The 16956-nt window shown below is 39.8% G+C and overlaps 1 protein-coding gene across 2 annotated transcripts in view; it reads left to right on the top strand.

The window, feature by feature from the left end:
• Positions 1-16956, top strand: part of Csmd1 (CUB and Sushi multiple domains 1) — a 1402422-nt gene that overhangs the window by 708777 nt on the left and 676689 nt on the right. For both annotated transcript variants that reach the window (XM_075986282.1, XM_075986281.1), the window contains exon 4: positions 9897-10091. In XM_075986282.1, the coding sequence (XP_075842397.1) occupies positions 9897-10091 (195 nt within the window). The remainder of the gene's footprint in view (positions 1-9896; positions 10092-16956) is intronic.

The following is a 16956-nucleotide window of genomic DNA, read 5'->3' as shown; positions in this document are numbered from 1 at the left end:
CAAGGATAAAGGATGTCTGGGGCCTATGGTGACTGGAATCACCATTACCAGATGCTGGCAACCTTAAATTAGAGGTTAGCCTATACAGATATTTGACATGATCGGATACAAACTCCATGAAGTCCATTTAATTAGAACTGTTTCTGTCCACATCACAGATGCTCGGTGCTATCTTTGTCTGCCATATCCTGTAGTCTGCGGCACACTGCTCCCACGTGACCAGGAATTCTCAATCATGCTCAATTATACCTTCTCTTCAACACCTGTGAAGCACCATCACCACCATCAATTATGTGGGGTTTTTTTTATTTTTATTTTTACTCAACCATTATGTACCCGCCTTCTTTGTTGACGTTTTTAAAATCCACTGGTATCCATCAGAAGACAACAATCAAATCATGCTCTTTGTGTGAGTGGACTCGACTCTAACGCCGCTGATGCCCCACCCACCCACCCATTCCAGCTGAATATCTCTGAGACAATTTAGAGACATTAGCGACAAGAGCGGTTGCTGTTTGGGTCACATTTTTCTGTGCGCTCAAAATTGCACAGTGCTAGTTTCCCGAGATGTAGAATTCCACCGACAGTCCATTCACCTCCAAACTGCGAGAGCTTTGAGTTCTGGAAAAGAGACTTCAGTCTTGTAGTCCCATTTAAGTAAATTATGCCATGGGATTGCATCTGCCCTTCAAGGCCATGACTGAATTGAGACACAAGGAAAAAAAATGCCTAACCTAGGTATTAATTGGATTTTATCTCCTTTTTCCTCCTTTTCTTCCTTCCTTCTCTCCCTCTTTCCTTCCTTTCTTTCCTCTTTCCTTTCCTTCCTCCCTTCCCTTCCTCCCTCCCTCCATCCTTTTTCTTCCCTCTTCCCTTTCCTCCTTTCTTCCTTTCATCCTTCCCCCTTTCCTCTCTCTTGTTGGCTTCTTTCTTTCCTTCCTTGTCATCCCCCCCTTTGATAAAGTTGCTGAACTCAGCGCAGTACACTTCACGGTAAAGTGAAGTCCACTTCAGCACCCCCCCACCACCATGGGCTTGGTTTCTCATGTATGAGTCCCACTCCATCTGTGGCTCATTTTTCTTCACCAGGACCCTGTGAATGCAGTTGTGGGTCTGAGTAAGATGGGTGAGAGCATGGTTTGGAAGTGAACTGTGGAGTGAAGTCGCTCCTGAGATCCAGGACATTTCCATTCTTGACGAAGGTGGAATGCCATGTCTGGGGAATGAACGTAGGACTGCAGCCATGGCCAGCCAGGGTCCTGATAAAGGCCTGGGAAGTAGATCCAGGTCTTTTGGAGGAATATAGGTTCTTAGCCTTCAAGCAATCTCTGCAGTGCAGTCTCTGCATCTCAACTGAGAAAGCCATGGTGTTTGCCTTTCCTATGACTACCTATCGAGACAGTTGCTTTAATCCTTCTTACTTTCTCCTTGATCTGTGTTGGCTACTCTCTTCAACTTATTCCTTCGTCTTTTCCCGTGGATTCTCAGCATACCTTTTCTGGTGGCATTGTTATCATCTGTGACTGTGCTCTGTTGTAACTTTAAGACTGTTGTGTCTTTACCGTCACCCTCCGCTCTAGTGTGAGTTTGCCTTTGGATTCTTTGACATTCTGGTTTTTTTTTTTGTGTGTGTGTGTGTATGTCATTATGTATTTTATTCTTTGTCCGTTTGCAGCTTTTAGTAGAAACTGTTGGAAATTTATTTGGATGACTGCTAGGTATTTTGTATCATTCCCCAAATATTCTTAATCTGGTTTTGGATGCAGCTGTGTCACCGCGTGTTTGGAACAGTAAAGACCTTACAGCTCCGGTTTCTAAGGCTGGATGGAGGTCAGGGCATAATGATAAAGTTTTTCCATATGATTTAGTTCTTCGCACCTCTGTATTTGTGGGGGTTTTACCATAACTTTAACCTAGGTAAATTTCTTTGGCATTTGTGATAGGGACAGCAAAGCTGCACCTAGCTTCAGTTTCATGATACCCAGACAGCCGGTGCCTTTGCTCATAAGAGATGTTCATGTGAGAATCGGCTAGCGTAAACAGTCCATGGTAACGTTTTCCCATCATGTAAACCAGCAAGTGTGCTTTCAGTCTGTTAGTCAGCTTTGTGTCTCTCTTATGCGACATGCGGGAGACGACATCTATGAAGAGGAAAGGGTTATTTTGGCTGATAGTCTGTCTGTAGTTACCAAAGCCTGTGACTGTGAGCCAGCAGGGAGGAAGAATTTCATGGTGTGACTGTGTGTTGTGGGGGAACTTGTTCATCCTCTAGAAGCTGACAGAGAGGAGAGGTCTGCTGCCCAATAGCTCCTGAATCAAGGCTTCTCCCCAATAACTCAGTTTTCTTTTCCTGGGGTCCACCCAAAGGTTCCACCACCTCAGACAGTGCCATAGACCAAGCTTTCATGCATGGCCTCTTGGAGACACTTCTAGTATAAACTAGAGCAATGCCTCTTTCAAGACAGTTTGTAGTGTGTGTGTGTGTGTGTGTGTCTGTGTGTGTGTATGTGTGTGTGTGTTTGTGTGTGTTTGTGTGTGTTTGTGTGTGTGTGTGTGTGTGTGTGAGAGAGAGAGAGAGAGAGAGAGAGAGAGAGAGAGAGAGAGAGAGAGAGAGAGAGAGAGGTGTATGTGCTCTTTATCTTCAGATTCTTAGGAAAGTTTCCAACCACTGCTGAAAACTATCCTGAAATACAAATTTCTGATCACTTTCTTCCTGGTCTGTCTGCTGCTTTCAGAGCTACCACTGCTCAGTCTCTCCGCTGTGTTCATGCCCCATTAAACGAATTTACCTGGAAAGCTGGTGGCAAAATTATAAACTGCTGTGCTTTAATTTTGACCTCATGTCTACATGAGAAAATGTGGCAGTTATTCCGAATCTATATAATCTTGTTGTCAGAAGAAGCTGTGGACGGCACTGTAGATTCAATAGCTCCTAGTCATCAATAAGAAAGGCATTCCAGCGTAGTTCTGGCAAATATTCTCTGCATCTACCTGCAACCCATACTTCTGTGTGGCAAAAAACTTCAGAGAACCTCTCTGTGCCAACATTTCCTCAGTAAGCTGCTCATTATAATAAAACTAAATACCTATCTATCTATCTACATAATATGCATATATATGCATGAAGATTTATCTCATAAAACAGTATAGAGCGCATAGTGTGTTACAAGTATTATCAGTTAGTATACAAAAAATAAATATGCATTGATAATGAAAAATACAAATTTTTAAAAATAATTTCTTAGTCTTTTTAATAACTATATTCCATTTTAAAGGCCATTCTGTTATGACTTCCTTCTATTTTTTTATTTTCTTACCACCTGAATAATTATTAACAATTAAGAATTGAGAATTATTGGAATATCCAGAGCAGCATGCCAGCCAGTGAACCCTGCTAGCCTCTGACAGAATCACATAAAGTTATGGTGGACTTTTCTTTGTATCAGACCTGGACCATTGTTCCACATCTCTGGACCAGAAACACAAGTGAGTGTCAACTCTGATGCCTGCAATATCCTGTGCTGATTGGCTGGCCATCAGTGCTGGCCACAGCTATTCAGCCCACTCAAGGTTTACATTTTTATTCTGATTTGACCAAACTTCACCTTCTATCTCAATGTGCGCATCTCCATGGCTTCCACTTAGCTCTCAGGGGCTCTCAGGACCATCCATGGTGCTGCTACTTAGCTTACAGTCCCCTCCCTTAGCTGGAGAGAGATTCTGGGGTGAAAAAATTGAGAACGCACACTTCAGGAACCTCAACATTATTGTCATAATTTCACCCTGTTAGCATCTCCCCTTTCCTTACCATAAAAGAACAGATTCCAGGTCTCGGGATCTGCAAACCTGGCTTCTGGTACTCCTAAAGACCACATAATCAGATTCCACTTATCTTTTGGAAAGGGTCAAAAGAAAGGGGTGAGGAACTTTCCCTTACCAACTGCCCATAGGCACATAACTCTGTGCCCTATCCTGTATGGGCATTTGAAGATTGTTTATTTACTTATTTATTTAATTGGCTTAAGCGAAGAGGAGACTATCAGGGAGGCAAGGTGTAAGCCTCCCTGCACGAATCCTGATGCACCCAGTTTCAGGATAATCATTCCTTAAAGAATTTCAAATGCTACTTGCTAGCCTTGTGTCTCCTTCATTAATGAATATTAACGGTGGGTCTTCATTTACTATCATACGTTCACTTTTCTTTTGGGCAGGGATTTAATATGACATCCATTTAATCTCTTAAACAGTTGGGTTAAAGGTTTGATGTGCTAGTCAATTAAGTCACTGAGTTGTGACCATATGTCCTTGCCAAATCTGAAGCCTTGCTGAGAGAAATTCCACAGCATAATTAGAGTGACAACCGTGTTCCCAGCCCTAGGTGGTAACTACCCCGATGTCTGATGGAGTCCTGCCCTAGGAGCTAAAAGTTTGCCTGCAGTTTACACTGCCTTTAAGCCTTAATGTTTAAGGAGATCTTTTCATATGACCTAATGCCTGCTCTGTGCAGAATTCTCACGCTGGAAGACTCGCTTCTTAGGCTCCCTATGGGCCAGGGGTTGCTTTATCCAAGCAAGGATTGAAGAAGATTAAATAAAGAGGTCAGTAAACTCAGTAAGAGTTTGCTAAAGGGTTACTGTGCACTTGTCCCTGCAGGAGATGTGAGAAGGCTTTTCCCCAACGTCAGGGAAAATGTCCAAAAGAATAGTTTAAGCCAACTGGCAGAAATAATAATTAGGTTGAATATAGCTGATTTTAATTTTGTTTTCTTCAGACCTGAGATTTCTCTGTATTGGCGACTCTTCTCCATCTGAGCCTTGGATATTTGCACAGATTAGTTATCCTTAGTCTATTTTTCACAATCCACAACTTTTATGAGCTTGGCAATGGCTTAATAATATGAATTTTTTCATTTTTGTTGTTTGTAGCCAGAAATAAATTTTCTATTAGATCGTCTTTTTGATTGTTGACATTACTTCTCCTAAAATTTGAGAAACCTAAAAGCATCCTAGCACTGGAGAGATGACTCAGTGTTGAGAGAGTTGAGTGATCTTTCCAGAGGGCCTAGGTTCAGTTCCCAGCGCCCACAACCACCTGTTATTCCAGTTCCAGGAGATACAATCCCCTCTTCTGCCCTTCTTGGCTCTGCTAGCACATGGCTCACAGACAAGCAGGCACAGACAATAAGTTAATAAATAAGGAAATGCTTAAAATTAAGTACTCAAAAATGAAATGTTAGCTGAAAATAAGTATTCTCAAACACTAAGTCCCAAATGTATAAATGTGTGCTACTTATAGAAGAGTTAGATTTCAATCATTCTAGTTATAATACTGTAAAATTATTTAATTCATGTTAATACTTTGATGCCTAGGTGTGTGTGTGTGTGTGTGTGTGTGTGTGTGTGTGTGTGTAGTATTGGAATGAATCTCTTTAAAGTTATGTATTGTCAATGGATTCGGTATTTCAAATATGATATTCTATCCAATTAATTTTTATTTTTAATTTATGTGCATAAGTGTTTTGTTTGTATGTATGACTATATCACATGCATATCTGATGCTCATGGAGCCTAAAACAGAGTGTCAAATCCCCCAGAAACTCTAGTAGCAGATGCTCGTGAGCCTCTATGTGAATGCTAAGATCCCACTCAGGTCCTCTGCAAGAGCAGCAAGTGCTCTTAACCACTGAGCCATCTTTCCAGCATTCCAATATTTGCTTAAAACCTTTTTTTTTGTGTGTGTGTTTTCACAAAGCCAGTGAGGTATGTGGTCCTCAGACTGAGGACATGCTCTCTGTGTTATTACAGATTGAGAACTGTACTCTGCGTTATTACAGACTGGGAACATGTACTCCGTGTTCTGCCCGTTGTTGGACTTGTCATTTATCTGAGCTACTGTATACTAAGCAAGAGCCTGCCGAGGTCCTTTCTTTATTCTAGACACGTCATACAGAGACACCATAAGTCTTTCTCCCCTTGTCAATCAATTTACACCTAGCAGAACTACTCTCGGCTGCTTACAATCACGCTCATAATTGGGTCAGAAGGAACAGATACTTGGAGTCTGAAATATCCACCCCAGTCTTCACACCTTCTCTGCAAAACAAGCCCTGATGAGTCATTCTCACTGAATAAAGAGTGACTAAGAATTACAGAGGAGACCCGAGGCCACTTTCATCTCCCACACTCCCTGTCCTTTGAAACGGTGTCCTGCCTCACAAACATGGTGCTTGATGTGCGGTTTTTGAATTCTGCTATAATCAAGTTTCAAGGTGTTAAGGTGAAGGTGACCCCCATCAACAGGAACAAAGAGGGTGGTGTTGAAGGGGCTCCAGAGCGGGAGAAGTAGCGCTTGCCAGTCTTCCTGCATAACAATCAGACTCCACATGTGTGAATGGTGTTCAGCTTACCCACAGAACTCCCTGGATCCACAGGCAGCAATGGTTTCACACACACCACCCCTATATCCTTGACCCCAGCCCTCAACCCCACCCACATATATACATATATTATATATGTATTTGTGTATTATATATATTATTTATATATGTGTGTATATAATATGTGTAATATGTTATATATAATATATATACAAATATATGTATATTATATATACCTATATGTATATACATGTGTGTAAGTATATATGTATATGAGACCTTTGAACTTGTGAAGTATGTGCACATTCCCAAATCTTCTCTCTCCTTTCTTCAGTGAAGAATTGTGATACATCAACTTTTTTTTTGCGCAAGAGACAACAAAAGTATCTATATCAAAGTGCATTTGAAAAACCATTTTTTGTTTTGTTCTGTTTTGTTTTTGAGACAAGGTATTTCTCAGCCCTGGCTATGTTGGAACTTACTTTGTAGACCAGGCTGGCCTCGAACTCACAAAGATCCCTTTGCCTCTGTTCCCTGATTGCTGGGATTAAAGGAGTGTGACACCACACCTGGTTGAAAAATTATTTCCACAGTATTACCTATGCAAGCGTTGAACAGACTGCATTCAGCTCCAGAGTGCATCTGTTGGTTGTCTGCTTAGGCCAGCGATGGCAGTTGTAGTTCTCCTGAGTAGGTCAGAAATATTAATATATTCACATTTATAACACGTGTCTTTGGGGAAACAATTCATCTGGACATAGTCGATGAGTAAATAAATATGTGACTTCTTGTAAGAAGTACTAGTAGGAGCTAATTAAACAATAATTATCTTAGCAGTAAACCTCATACTCCAACTTGTGTCTCTGTGCCCAGCTGGTTTCATATGTTCTGACTCCTCCAGGCTCAGGAGCACTGAGTGGGAACAAAAGACAAAATAGCGTTAATTTGATGGCCAGAGTATATGCACCACATTTTCTTTCTTCACTGAAGACCCTCGTCGTCCTGATCATCATCATGTCCACGCACGCATCAAGCACACATGTGGAGGTCAGAGGATACCTTCCTGAAGTCTGTTCTCTACTTCTGCCTCCATTTGTGCCCCAGGGGTATAACTTGGCTCTTTAAGCTTATGGGACAAGTGCTTTCCCCTGGTAATCCTTCTCACCAGCCAACCCCTCATTTTTTTTTACCCACTCATTGGGCAGAGCACACCTGGACTGCTTCTGTATCTTGGAAGCTGTGAATACCATTGCAGTAGGGGGGAGTGGAGGAGATTCCTGACATGTTGACTCCTTATCCTTACGTTATCCTCTGTGTCCAGTGATGCCAATGCTGAATTCCCTGGTGGTTCTAGACTTTTATTTTTTTTTCGTGGTTTTTACTACAATGGCTTCATTCATTCACATCCATACCCATAGGAGATAAAAGTGTTCATTTTTTCCAGGTGGTGGTGATACACACCTTTAATTCCAGCACTTGGGAGACAGGCAGGAGGATCTCTGAATTCGAGGCCAGCCTGGTCTACAGAGTGAGTTCCAAGACATCCAGGGTTACACAAAGAAACTCTGTCTCAACAAACAAATGAACAAACAAGCAAACAAAAAAGTGTTCATTCCTATGCCTCTTCCCTATAGGGATTATTCTTCTCTTCTCAAAGGAGTCCTTTGACCTCAATAAGGTGATATCACATTATGGTTTTGATTTATAGTTCTGCAATCACTGAGGTTATATATTTTCTTCCAATACTTCTTGGCTCTAAAAACATAAGAGAAGTCAACTCATAATACCCTTTCTGTGAAGAATGGCAAAATGGACAACTGACTTACTGATCTATTTTATCTAAACTTCTAAACATTTTATGGAAACTGCTTAATTAAATGTACACTACAGTATTTGTAAGTAGTGACTTCATTTTCATGAAGGTAATACTAACCACCTATAAACTCAAACTTGCTCTCTAAATATTTCTAGATGGCATAATTAATGCATTATTTAAACCATGTAATAATACATAGACATGCCTATAAAATTTCTAAGAACCCTCTTCCTACACACACACACACACACACAAGTATGAAACAAACACTCAGAAAATAACTTATTCCTTTGGAAATTGGTTTTTATTTGAAAATATTTTATAAAATAGTATGTTTCTTGGACAACTTGGCAATTTCATAGAAATCACTGACTTTCTGGTAGGATGCTGAGTTTCGAGCAGAAATACGAACACATTTGTCTTTCATCCTTACAGATGAGTTATGGATCAATTCCATCCCAAATTGTGTCCTTTGACTAGGGATCTCATCACACTGAGAGTCCCCTATGGAGGTAGACGAGATAAGGATCTTTGAAGGTGACAAGAAAGTTCCAGAACAAACAGAATCAGAAGCCCAACTTTGAACTGCAGATCATTATAGGACTTAGCTTAGCAACGCAAATGGAGAAAAGGCTGCTGTGAATGCCTGGTAAACAGACCCTAGGGCTCAGCATCACGATTTCTCAAGCTGTTGGCTCAAGAGAAATTCTTTTACTTATCCTTTAGAACAAATCTTATTGGTGAAACATGGATTGGGTACCAACTAGTGCTGTGCATCAGGAGTGGTACGACTGCTGAGGTCTGAAAACAAACATGCATTTGATACTGTTAATGGTGTATAACAGACATGGCACTGATGCTAAGGTCTGAGGATAAACGTGCATTCAATACTGGTTACTGGTGTGCAGCAGGTGTGGTTGGTGCTGATGCTGAGGATCAACATGCATTAGATACTGGTTAGTGATGCGTGTCAGGTGTGGTACTGATGCTGAGGATAAATACGCATCAGAGACTGGTTAATGATGTGTGTCAGGTATGGTGCTGATGCTGAGGTCTAAGAATGAACATGCATTGGATACTGTTTAGTGGTGTGTATTGGGTGTGGTGCTGATGCTGAGGTCTGAGGATGAATATGCATCCAATACTATTGAGTGGTATGTATCAGTTATGGTGCTGATGCTGAAGACTGGGAGTGTACATGGATTGGATATTGATGATATGTATGGGACAGGGTACTTTAGACATGCCAAGGTCTAAAGATAAACATAGGTTGGATATCAATTAATGTTTCATATAAGGCAGGTTAGTAATAATGAGGTCTGAGGTAAAATCCACAAAGGCATGCATCTGTGCCCCAGCTGTGACATTACTTCCTCAACTTGTTGGCTCTTTCTATATACTGTGAAATCTTATTATTACCAAAATAATCTAGGTCTTTTCTGTAAGACAGTATGTTAATACAACTATAGTTTCATCTTTTAACCAAAAGCATTTATTTGCACTTTTCAAACACCATTATAAAAATGTGTCAGGGCAGATATTCTAAACTCCAAACACATTCTCTGTTTAGCTCTTAAGCATGCTGAATTATTTTTCTACTGCAGAGATTTACTGATTTTAATAGTTCAAATGTAATTTTTATTTTATGAAATAAATGTATCTCCATAGAACATTTTCTTTAACCTCTTTTTCTCCTTCCCACAGTCTTACCTAGCCACACGTGTGGAAACCCTGGGGAAATATTGAAAGGAGTCCTCCACGGAACAAGGTTCAACATCGGCGACAAGATCAGATACAGCTGTCTCTCTGGTTACATCTTGGAAGGTCACGCCATTCTGACTTGCATTGTCAGCCCTGGGAATGGTGCTTCCTGGGACTTCCCAGCTCCTTTCTGCAGAGGTAGGTTTGCCTCCTGTGCGCCTGAGAAGGGAAGCCTGAACCTAGCTAGCAAGTGACTTTGTAGCTCACATTGGTAACTTTACACCCATTTAAAAGAGGGCAGTATTGGAAAGGGTGGCCCTTCATGAACCCCGCTTTCCAAGGAAGTAAGACACAGAATGAAGGAAACCTTGCTAGGACACTAGCTGTATCAGCAAGTTAGACCCACCGTTGGACCTCAAATACCCATTAGGTCTCCTATCCCCTTCACAGGATTTACACATTTCTGTTCATAGAATCCCCTTTGCCACAGCATCCTGATAGGCTATAAATGTATAGTCTCCTTATTCTTCTATCTTTTTCTTCATTGTTTTTCCCTCTGTAGCCTCACATTCCTAGCGCTCCCACTGCCTCAGCTTCCTGGGGGCTATAATTTCAGGTGTGAACCACTATTTCTTGCTATTTAAAAATTAGATTTCATGTTTCCTTGTTTAACCCTTCTACATTAAAACAAATTAAAGATAATTAGACAATTCCATATCACCCTCTAAAAACTCTTCCAACACTCCAGCACTTGGAATGAGGTAATCATGGTGGAATGGACTATGTCCCTGAGTCCATTCAGGGTGGAGCCTTTTCCCAGTTTCTGGAATGTTCAGCCTCTGTGGTAGGATTATTTTACTACTATTGTTGTTGAGGATGTGTGTATCAAATCTCGGGTTCTGGGTTCTTAAGAGCGATTCACCTTGCTGGTGTAGAAACAAAAGGCCAGGCAAATACTCACTGCATTTTTAATGAGATGTCAGAAAAGCAACTAAACAGTCCCTATGGTGTGAATCTCATACCCACCGGCCAGTGGAGCTGTTACCACTCATGTATCAAATAATACAAGAGAAGATTGCTGGATATGGTGACTTCCTGGTGATCTTGGCACTTGGAAGACTGAGACAGGAGTATCAGGAGTTCATAGTCATCAGCTGCTACATAGGGAGTTTGACATCAGATTGGGCTATAAGAGAGTACTGTATCAAAGATAAATAAGAAAATAACAAAACAAAAGTTTAGTTAACCCAATTTGACTTTAAATATGTGCTAGTCTGCCAAGCACTGTGTCAACACACATCTATTTTAATGTGTCTTCTTGCCTGGATCTTCTGCTGTCCGGTGTTGGTGTTTGCTGAGCTCTCTGTGATGCTAACGATTTTGTGACGATAGATCCCCAGCTCTGTAACTAGGAATGGTCAGATACTATGTCAGAGGACTTCATCCTCACTGAATCTCCAACACAAGGGGTGACATTAGATCCATGTCACAGGGTGGAATCAGAAGGGGCCAGGTAGGAAAGGATCTAGGCTCAAGTAAAAGTTCAGAAACACAAACCGGGGCTTAGCATGTTTAACATATTATTTTCTTATTCCTGGAAAAACTCTGTTTTCTCTCCCATGTCTCTATCAATCTTCCCCAATTGCTCATTTTCTCTGAGTGTTCCTAGAGATAATCATACCCCGCTTAATGTTCTCTTGCTGTAAGTCCTTAGCTCTGTTTTTCTGTTGTCACAATGGAAGTGTCCTCATTGTCCAGAGCCTGGATTCCTTTCCCCCGGCTTTTCCACAATTCTTTTGAATAATTGACCCATTTGAAAGACAGTGATCAACTCCTTTGAAAGACAGTACTGTTGGGATGTTCCCGAGTGCCCTTCTTTTTTCTCCTTCCTTCCAACTGTGGTTGCCTGTCATAGGATAACCTGGAGGTTACTCAGTTGCTCATTGAGTCATTTTCTGCACCCTGTAGACCTCACGCTTCATTATTTCCCCCAAACTGTTTTTTTCTGCCTTCCATTTCACCCCCCACTGTATCACCTTTTCTCAATGAATATAAAAACAAAGTTGAAGTGCCTATTTTATTTATTTTGAGTTGTAAATTAATGATTAAAGACTACTCCTGCAACAGTCTGTAACCTCCAGGACAATCTCAGCCTTGAGAATCAAGAGTTAGAATATCCTTGTTTTCTTTCTGCATGAAAACTTGTTTAACTCATTGTAATTTTTCTCCTCTCCTTATACATTTTTTCTCATATTCTCTTTATGCAATTTTTTTCAATATAAGATAAAAGGCCCTTTTCTTAAGATAAAGGTCTTTACAGTTTTGCAGCTATATATTTTATACAGTCAAAGTCGGTATAATAACCTTTCAATAAATATTTCTTGTTCTTTAATCAAGTTTTATTAGGTCCTAACTATGCCAAGGAAAACACATTCTTCACTGTCAGAGGTTAATGCAGTTATATTCATAATTTTCCTTTTCTAATTCATGACCTGGTAAAAATTCAAAGTTTCAAAGTTTATAAAATAAAATAATTTGAGAGACATGCCACTTCTTATTGACTGAGATAACTCAATAATAAAGAAAAAGTCAATGGTCTAATGCTGATGAATGTGTGGCTGGAGCATCTCCAGAAGCTCACACACACACAAAAAAAAATCTCAGCAGTGTGGGTGAGCTGACTTTTAAAAATGAAATGAGTATCTTTTCTGATTCCCAAAAGTTCTGGTTATTTAGTTCCAGCAATTGTTGGAGACTCCTTCCTGGCAGTCTCACTACCAGTAACACCACAGTATTGGGTCACATGACCTCTGGCCAGCATGATAAAATCTTATTTTCCCTTTCCAGCACAAGGGTGGAACTGACACAGTAGCACCTAAGTATGTGTGCCATATACAGTTATGGGATGCTCATCACAGTAACATCTGTAGTCATAACTTTGTGGGGTCGGCACATGATAAAGTGGGGATCACAGCAGCTTGGAAGGAACAGCTCTTCAGAACATGAGCCTAGGGTTCTGCCCTAGGAGCCATTTTCCAACTTCATCACATTTCTCAAGTTTTAACCCATCTCCTCTCTTCCATAGTTTGACTTTGATGACTGTCCCCCAAAAAATAAAAACAAATGCACTTTTTAAGATGCTATTGGAAGTTGGGTGGTAGTGGAGCACATCTTTAATCGCAGCACTTGGGAAGCATAGTTAGGCAGATAGATCTTCATGAGTTCAAGGCCAGCATGGTCTATGAGATGAGTTTCAGGACAGGCTCCAGAGCTACAGAAAAACCCTGTCTCAAAAACAAAACAAAAAAATATGCTGTTGAAAAAATACTTATATACATCTATAAATAATTGATAGATAGATGATAGATAGGTAAGTAGGTAGATATATAGTAGATAGATAATAGATGTATAGATAGATGATAGATAGTAGATAGGTAGATAGATGAATAGATAATAGGCCAATGATAGATAGATGATTGTTAGAAAGATAGATGATAGATAGATAGATAGATAGATAGATAGATAGATAGATAGATAGATAGATAGATGATACATAGACTGATGAACTTTCTCTTAATAGTCTCCAAAATTAGGCAGAGATATTTGCCATGTCATGTCCCTGGAGAGCATGGCTGATGTGGCTTATCAAAAGGACTGATAAAAAAAGCTGTGTTAGAGGCACAGAGATCACAAGTCTTTGGCAGTGGACTCAGAGGAACTGCAGGGACTCACATCAACATTGCTCAGGATGCAGGCAGCTGCCTCGGTGTGTGGAGTGGCCTGTCCACTGACCATTCACTGCCTTTACACGGAGGAGAGCCCCAACACTGGACCCAGTTCTTTTGCCAAAGAAACAGATGAAATTCATTTGAATAACAGATTCTATTATTCTAAAACATCCAAGAATTTATCACTGGATGGCACAGTCAGTATTAATGACTAATGGGATATTTTGTGTTCTTCATTTTAATTTCAAAACCTAGTATATATTTTACAATGAACACATATCTCTATACAAGATATGATAACTACATTTCAAATTCTCAGGGATACCTATGCCAGTGACTACTACGTTGAGAAGCTCAGAGTCAGTATTTTGATTAACTTAAGGGCTTTTGTTTCTCTTTCTTTTTTTTTTTTTGACACATGATCTTACCCCATAGCACAGGCTGGTCTTTAACTAGTAGTGATCCATCCCTATCTCACTCTTCTGGGATTACAAGTGTGAGCCACCATGTTGAACCTTCTGCATGTGTCCTTTTTGTATGTAAAGTTCTGATGCTTTGAATTAATGGTGCACAGTTGGTTCCATATAGAGATGTAACTTAATTATAAAAACTGATAAGAAGCCAGTTGGTTGTGGTGCACACCTTTAGTCCCAGCACTTCAGAGGTAGAGCCAGGCAAATCTCTGTGAGTTCAAGACCAGCCTGGTCTACAGAGCTAATTCCAGGACAGCTAAAGCTGTTACACAGAGAAACCCTGTCTCAGAAAGAAAGAAAGAAAGAAAGAAAGAAAGAAAGAAAGAAAGAAAGAAAGAAAGAAAGAAAGAAAGAAAGAAAGGAAGGAAGGAAGGAAGGAAGGAAGGAAGGAAGGAAGAAAGAAAGGAAAGAAAGGAAAGAAAGAAAGAGGAAAGGAAAGGAAAGGAAAGGAAAGGAAAGGAAAGGAAAGGAAAGGAAAGGAAAGGAAAGGAAAGGAAAGGAAAGGAAAGGAAAAGAAAAGAAAAACTGATAGGAAGATAAAGAAGAGGTTGCATGATGGGGGTTCTTCCTTATCTGCAGAGAGACTACTGAAGCCTATTTGAGGGGAAGAGGCCCAGAGAGCAGTGTCTACTTTGAAACTAGTTTTGCCAAAAGCTAGACATAAGACAATGTGAAAGTCTTAGACATTTTCCTGGGAATACCTCCATATTTACTTCTTTAGGACTCAGTATTCTTACCAGTATTATTGAGGACTCCTCCCATGTTTCCACACACTGACATCTGCTGGGATTATTTTTATCCTTTTACTCTGACAGTCATGTTAACTACGATTAGATGGAATCTTAGTATAGTTTCTAGAAGGTGTTGTGTTGGATTCATCTGTTTCGGTTTTCTGACTTCGTCTTTTAGTTAACTTTAGGCTCAATGTCAGAGGGCACAATGCTCCATCACTGGGAGGGAAGGACTTGGTCCATGATGGCACAGCCATGCAGCGTTCCTTTCCCACATCTTGACCAGTTGGATCCCAGATATGCATAGGCCCGATAACAAAAGTTGTTGAGTATGACTTGGTATATCTTCTGGCCATTTGTTTTCCATTTGAAAAAGCATGTTTCTTCGTTGCCTTCTTTGCTCTTTCTGGTTTCTTAATTGTTGCATCCTCTCAGTTTGCTATATGTGTCACTTATAGATTTAACAAGTCTCTGAGTCTATAGATTTTAGCTTCACTGTGAATTGTTGCTGTGTCTTTTCTTTGTTGTTCTATCTTGTTTGTTTTTGGGTGTTTTAATTTTACACAATCCAAAATGAGGTTCTTGTTAGTATTTTCTGGACCATGACAGTCCTATCCAGAAAGCCACTATTTATCCCTGGACCTTAACATGTTATCCCTATGATTTCCTCTAGTAATTTCAAAATCATACTAAGACATTCAAGCCACTATGAATTTGTTTTTTAACACAACAAACAAAACCTAGTTTCTGTTTTCTACTTGTGAGTGTGTAGTTTTCCCAATGCCACTTGCTAAAAAGACTATCCCTCCTTTCTAGGAAATTTGATGACTTTGTAGAAAATTATGGCTGTATCTCTGTGGGCTCATTTCTGGGTCCTCTATTCCATTCCATCATCTCTGAGTCATTCTGATCACTATCACCCTGAAGAATAATCTAAACCAGGCCTTGCAGTACCTCCAGCATTGTTCTTTTATTTAGAATTACTCTGACTATTATGTGATGTGGCTATTAAGATGCTTTCAAATATTCCCACGAGGAAAGTCATTGCAGGTTTGTTTATGATCCCATTTAATATATAAAACACTTTCAATAATACATTAATTTTAAAATATTGGTATTACCCCATCCATAAAATGTGAAGGTTTTTTTTATATCTTCTAGTGTCTTCTAATTTTTTATTTGATGCATTATGCTTTCATACTACTAGCTAAGTTCATGCCTATGATTTATTTATTTCTCTATTCACTGACTTGTTTATTTGCTTATCTGTGGTCCGTCTTTAATTATGCTGTTTTCCTGACATTATTTTCAAGTACTTGTTATTGCCATATTCATGGGCTGATTTTGTAATATGCTACTTTGCCAGGGTAGTTACGGTGTTTAAGAATTTTCAGGGTAGGGGCTGGAGAGATGGCCCAGAGGTTAAGAGCTTTGTCTGCTCTTCCAAAGGTCCTGAGTTCAATTCCCAGCAACCACATGGTGGCTCACAACCATCTGTAATGGGGTCTGGTGCCCTCTTCTGGCCCGAAAGCATACACACAGACAGAATATTGTATACATAATAAATAAATAAATATTTTTTTTTAAAAAAGAATTTTCAGGGTAGACTTTAGGACATTTTAAGAATAGGAAGATATATAATCTGAAAAAAGACTAATTTCACTTATTTGTTTGCTGTTTGTATTTCTTTTCTTTCTATTCCTTCTTGATCAAACTAATACTTTAAGTACTATAATGAGCACAAATATTGCATGAAGTTGGGCTCATTCTCTCATTGGTTTGGGAGACAATGTGTTCCAATTTTCTCTTTCACTGTGATGCAGATATAAATGTGTGTGTGTGTGTGTGTGTGTGTGTGTGTGTGTGTGTGTGTGTGATATAGAAGTATAATCTCTCTGTTCCTAGTTCATGGATTTTATCATGCAGGATGTTGAAGTTTGTCAAAGACTTTTCACCTATTGAAAAGGTCATACACTTTCTGTCCATGACTCTTTTAATGCATTGTTTTATATTTGTTTATTTCTTAGAATAAATTGATTCATCCTCATATTTCTGACATGACACCAATTTTGATTGATTGATTGATTAGTTGATTTATTAAGACAGAATCTCTCTAAATGACTTGGGCTGG

Source organism: Microtus pennsylvanicus, chromosome 9 (assembly GCF_037038515.1).
Source record: "Microtus pennsylvanicus isolate mMicPen1 chromosome 9, mMicPen1.hap1, whole genome shotgun sequence".
Lineage (NCBI taxonomy): Eukaryota > Metazoa > Chordata > Mammalia > Rodentia > Cricetidae > Microtus > Microtus pennsylvanicus.
This window is presented reverse-complemented; position numbering and strand designations above follow the sequence as displayed.